Genomic DNA, 5485 nt, shown 5'->3' with positions numbered 1-5485 from the left:
GATCTTTGGTAGGTTATTCTCCATTAAAACAGTGATAGTAGTAGAAGAATCAGTCAGACCAGAAAATTGTATTTTTACTGGGTATGAACTTGTTTCAAGAACTTAATGGACAATTTTTTCATGACCTTATTGGCAACAAAACAATCCGTTAGCTTACCTAAATACAGAGAAACTAGGTGCCATTGAACAACATTGGGTGGCCAGAGTAGCCCAATTTGATTATATCATCCGTTCTAAACCAAGGAAGAGTAACAACAATACATAAGCTTTGTCAAGACAAACTCCTCAAACTCCGAAAGGAGAACTGGATGTAGACAACATTGAAATTCCTCCTATATGTGTCACCCCAAGACCAGCTATTGGTTGTCATCCTATAACATCCGACAGTAATGAAGGATTATTAAAACAAAAAGAGTAGCAATTAAAAAAAGAGAAGATCTAAATATACATAATATACAATAATGGGTATAGAATAACTCTCAACCCAGTTCAATGCAGCAAAATTATCTAACCAGTAGAGTTCATCAGTGGGATTGCCTTCAGGTCAGAGGAGGAGAGCTATATTAAACAGCATGGATACAAACAGAACAAGAGGAAGTATGGCAGTTAGTATTATCAGCTATGAGTGTAGAACAAGTGTGTAAATTGATGCATAAGACTTCTGGACATTTCTGCAAAGAGAAAACAGAACAGAGAGTCAAGGAACATTTCTATAGCCCACAATTAACCCAAAGTATACAAACAGTATGTCGGTCACGTGCTAAATGTCCACAAAGGATGAGTATAGAACATACCACCCCAGGTGATCATCACAAAAGAACCACTTGAATTATTTAGAGTGGATTTCCTTACTGTCCAAGAGGCAACTTCTGGTCATAATATATATGCTTTAGTGTACATGGACCATTTCACTAAATTGGCAGTGACTATCCCAACCTTGGATCAGACAGCCCATACAACAGCTAAGATGCTATGAACACATGTGATTGCTGTCTGATTAAGGAGAAAAGTTTGAATAAGAATTGATAAGAGAATTGTGTTTTCCATGGAATAAGGAAGTCAAGGACAACTCCATATCACCCTCGAGCTAACAGTATATGTGAAAGATTCAGTAAAATCCTGATGGGTATGATACAAACTTTAGCAGAAGAACATCAAGATTGTTGGCCAGAATATGTGGCTGCTGTAGTATGGATCTGTAATAATACTGACCATAGTGCTTCAAGGTATACACCCTACCAGCTCTTGTATGCATGAATGGAACGCCTTCCACTCTCATTATTGATGGCACAACCTGAAGAACTGAAAGAATATACCCCCACCCCCACCCCCCCCCCCCCCCCCCTCACCCCACATTGGATAGAAGAACATTACAAGAGACTCGTAACAGACCAACATCATGTCTGGGAAATACAGAATAAACATGTTACAAGAACAGAAGAAAATCATCACACTACTGCTGAACTCCATCCTGGGAACAGAGTACTTGTATGTAATAAAAGAGCGCAACGAAACAGAAAACCTAAACTCCTCTGGGAATGTACTCCATATCTGATAATTTGTAGAATTCATCCAATGTCACCACTTATTGATGTAAAACCAGAAGCTGAAGAGGGACCTATAAGAAAAGTACATCACAAAATGCTTCATCTCTACACTTTCACAACACTTGGTCCAAGGGATGATGTGCCTGGTCAAGTTGAAAAGAAAACTATAGAGACCCCAGGGACTGAAATGAATAGCTGGATCCTATGGTTTACTGAGAGTAGAAGGCCAGAAGGAAATATAGGAATGAGACTAATAGGAGTTCGGAGGTATCCACAACGAATGAACAGAGGGATCCCACCCAAGAGGTTTCGAGATTTTGAATTCTAAGGCCGAGCAGGGCTTTCATTTAAAATAAGTAAAGATGTGAGATATGGACCAATCCATGCTTGCTTGGATCATGCCCCCTTCCCATTTTGTAATACATTATATAGTATTTTTCCCCTTCAATGTAGACCTGCATGGACTGAGTCATGCCTACCCTTCTTATTACAGGTTCTCCCATTGACATGTGTTTACTATATTGAATGTTGCAATTTTTAGTAACCAAGTAATGCTATGTATGTACTGCTGGTAGTGGTGCAGCTTACAGCACAATGCATAGTAAAAGAGACGCAGTGACACTGATGTTCCAAGTTGAGATTTCTTGTTCACCCTGTTCATTGGGTTCAGATAGCCCTGATGTTATTTATTACTGCTTTAGTTCAGCAGTTATTGGCAAACTGTAAGGCCGCCTGTCCACGAGCGGGGCGGATTATCGCGAGCGGATTTCTGCCGCGGGAGATCATTTAAAGTCACCACGCCGAACCTTTCGTTATGATAGATTCATCACGGAAAATTGCAGCATGCCGCAATGTTTAGACACAAGAGGAAAATCGTAATGGATTTTTCGCTCGTGTACATCGGGCTGCGCTTTCCATAGTTATCCAATGGAAAGCGTTTCAAGCATGATCCACATGCGATCTATCGACGCGGATCACGCTATGAACTATCGCCCGTGGACAGTCAGCCTAAGACCCTGCAGCCAAGTCAGTGTTCAGTGTCCACTTCTGAATGAAAAGCGAGGGGATAGTTAGTGACAGTTATACGGTGTTTAGATGTAATCATATCATTCAAAAAATCATTCAAATGAGTGAAAGTGAATGATAATCGTTCTGTTGAAATATGAGGCAATGACTGAATGATGAACGAGAATCATGCACTTTTCGTTCGGCATTCCCTTTCAGCTGGACTAAAAATCATTGTTGGCTTGTGCATTTATGGTTGCATTTAAACACTCCCCGCTCAGTATTTTACATCGGAAAGTGAAACACTGAACGAGAAGTGAACGATTCTCAACGATGTATCTGCCAGTCTAACCAGACTGAACGTGTTAGCGGTGACGTCACTCGCTCATTCAAATGAGAAATCGACTCATCTAAAAGGGGCGTTAGTTGGGCGGCTGTGATGGTGAGGAGTAAGAGAGAGTAGGCCTGTGTTGAATAGATGATACTCAGTGTGCCTAGGAATACGGCCTGAGAAACAGAGCCGCTGTAAGAAAGGAGCCACTAGTAGAGAGAAGAGGACATCACACAGAGAAAGACTTGCTATAAAAGAGAAACCAAGTAACCTTGTGGCTTGAGAAGAACCTCAACCAATGACTGAGAAGGATGGAGGCCATTTTCCTTGATTCCCAGGAGAAATATCAGTGTTTGCTACAATATAAATAATAACCAAGGTAGCGTGAAAGTGAGCAGCCTGTGGATATGTATACCTCCACTTGCTGGTGGATTACTGAAAATAGAGCATGGGAGGTGGATACTTTATTGTACAGTATACAACAAAATCTCAAATGGCTATTAATTAATAAGCATGATTCTGGACATTGTATGCGGTATATATATTACTGGACATGCTGTATATATATTACTGCCAAGTGAATGTTTCCCACAAAGAATAGTAAAAAGAATCTGTGCCGAAAATATACTTGTGCCAGAATTATTATTAAGTGGACTGACTTTGTCCTGACACCCTTTACATGTGACTTTATAACATATATATATATATATACACACATTGCATAAAATGTATTCATTAGTCGCAGTGTTAGTAAGTCAGGTGAGTTCTGCATATTTATCATGTTATACTCAATTGCTGTGTTTTGTAATGGTAAAAGGTATATTTTAGGACTTACATAACCTATTTGTCTAATTTACCTGTTCTAAAAAATCTTCTATATTTGCCATATTCTATTTTGACGTGTTTTTGGACCACCGTTTTATATTCAAAATGAGTTTTATTCAAACAAAAAGAAGACAGAAGAAGCTAGAATACATTCTCAGCATAACCAAGCTGTTTCCCTGAATCCACTTGTTGAGTGATTGAGTCTCCCAGCATGCAGATGGCTCGTTCATAGGTGTGCATTAATTTCATTTGACAAACTACAAGTATAAATGACATGCTCATCATCATTTTTATTTCATCTAGAGTCCTTAGCATGCTACATTAACCTGACAATGTTTAATCCTGGGCTCATTTAACAATACATTTCATGCAGTTCACATATTGTTTGGAATATTATATCATCGTCACATATGTTCATTTCTCTAGGAACAGACTGGATATCTGTAAAATACAGACATTTCATTTGTTTCTTTGACTCTTTACATTGATTAGTGGTCATCAATATTTAGAGATGACAATGCATGGAGTTATTTCAGCTAATTGACCCTTGTTGAAAGTCATATTAGAATACAATAGATAGGTCCTCAGCCTCATTACAGTGATCCCAAATATCAAGCTGGTGGTCTAGCCAAACTCTATTTACACAGTCCCACAGTTAAAATAAAATAATGAGTATACACTATTTATTGCTTTTGCAAGTGCAATGAATTTTGTCTTTTTAAATAAAATATGTCTCTTTCACTGCTATATGCCAGTCTGTGTCCGACTGCTCTCTGTTAGGAAGAACTGTTGAGTATTCTAGAGTCAGCTGAATCCGATCTTTCCTCATAGTCCTCTTCTGTGTAAATCGGCTGTTTTACTACAATCGAACAGTTGTCCTCAGAGCCTGTGATTCTCGGATCTTCAGGGGCTCTCGGGGGAAGCACAGGGGAGCTCCTAAAGACACCAGAGGAATTTCCAGAAAAAGGACTGACATACTGAGATCTTAGTTGGTATTGTTGTTGCAGTGTCATTGTGTTCCATAGAGTGACATCATTGGGCAAGAAGGGGCTAGACTGGTTCCTTGCTAAAGTGTTCCTCAATAGTAGGGGATATCTTGGTGGTTGTGGGAAGGGATGCTGCAAGGGCACAGCTAGTGGATTGGGGACTACATTGTTAGAATCTGCTGAGAAGCGCAGTGAATCTGGTACTCTGAAGGCTGATCCCACTGACCATTTCGAAGAGGACAATGGATATGAGCCAAGAGTATGCTCAAAAAGGTGACCATTGGAAGGTAACATAATGCCATCTGGATCAGTTGCAGTTCTCTCTCCAGTGACAGAAGATCTGCTTGACAGAAGGACTTCTACAGCTCCAACAAGGTCACCTCCACATCCTTTCAATATAAGTTCTAGCACAGTAGGCTTCTGGCTTGGAAATATCTTCTTAAGAACCTCAAGAGGAGGCCTGTTGGACTTCAAGCTGAATGGTAAAGACACGGTACCCGAAGAACCCTCTATAATTAGATGGCTGTGCTCTGCCTGGTATTTGGGGCTGTCTGATGTACTTTCAGCACTACTGCAATTCTTTTGCGATGGATAACCTGTCTCATCCACTGACACCACTTCAGGGCTTTCCGGGGTACAGCAAGGCTTCACATCAGGGGGGGACCTTTGATCTGTATCTTTATCACTGTAACTTTCACCATTCTCTGTTCCACTGCTGTCACCTAATCTCTCCTCTGATGGATCTGAAGAATCAGGGAATATAATGGGAAATATTAATGAAACAGATGCAT

At 40.1% G+C, this 5485-nt stretch overlaps 1 protein-coding gene across 1 annotated transcript in view; it reads right to left on the bottom strand.

Moving 5' to 3' along the window:
- Positions 1-3939: 3939 nt before the first annotated feature.
- The window catches only part of DMRT3 (doublesex and mab-3 related transcription factor 3), a 7242-nt gene continuing 5696 nt past the window's right edge, over positions 3940-5485 (bottom strand). Inside the window, exon 2 of the mRNA XM_066602007.1 lies at positions 3940-5437. Coding sequence (XP_066458104.1) covers positions 4485-5437 — 953 coding nt within the window. The 3' untranslated portion in view covers positions 3940-4484. The remainder of the gene's footprint in view (positions 5438-5485) is intronic.

This window comes from Eleutherodactylus coqui, chromosome 5 (genome assembly GCF_035609145.1).
Source record: "Eleutherodactylus coqui strain aEleCoq1 chromosome 5, aEleCoq1.hap1, whole genome shotgun sequence".
Taxonomy (NCBI): domain Eukaryota; kingdom Metazoa; phylum Chordata; class Amphibia; order Anura; family Eleutherodactylidae; genus Eleutherodactylus; species Eleutherodactylus coqui.
This window is presented reverse-complemented; position numbering and strand designations above follow the sequence as displayed.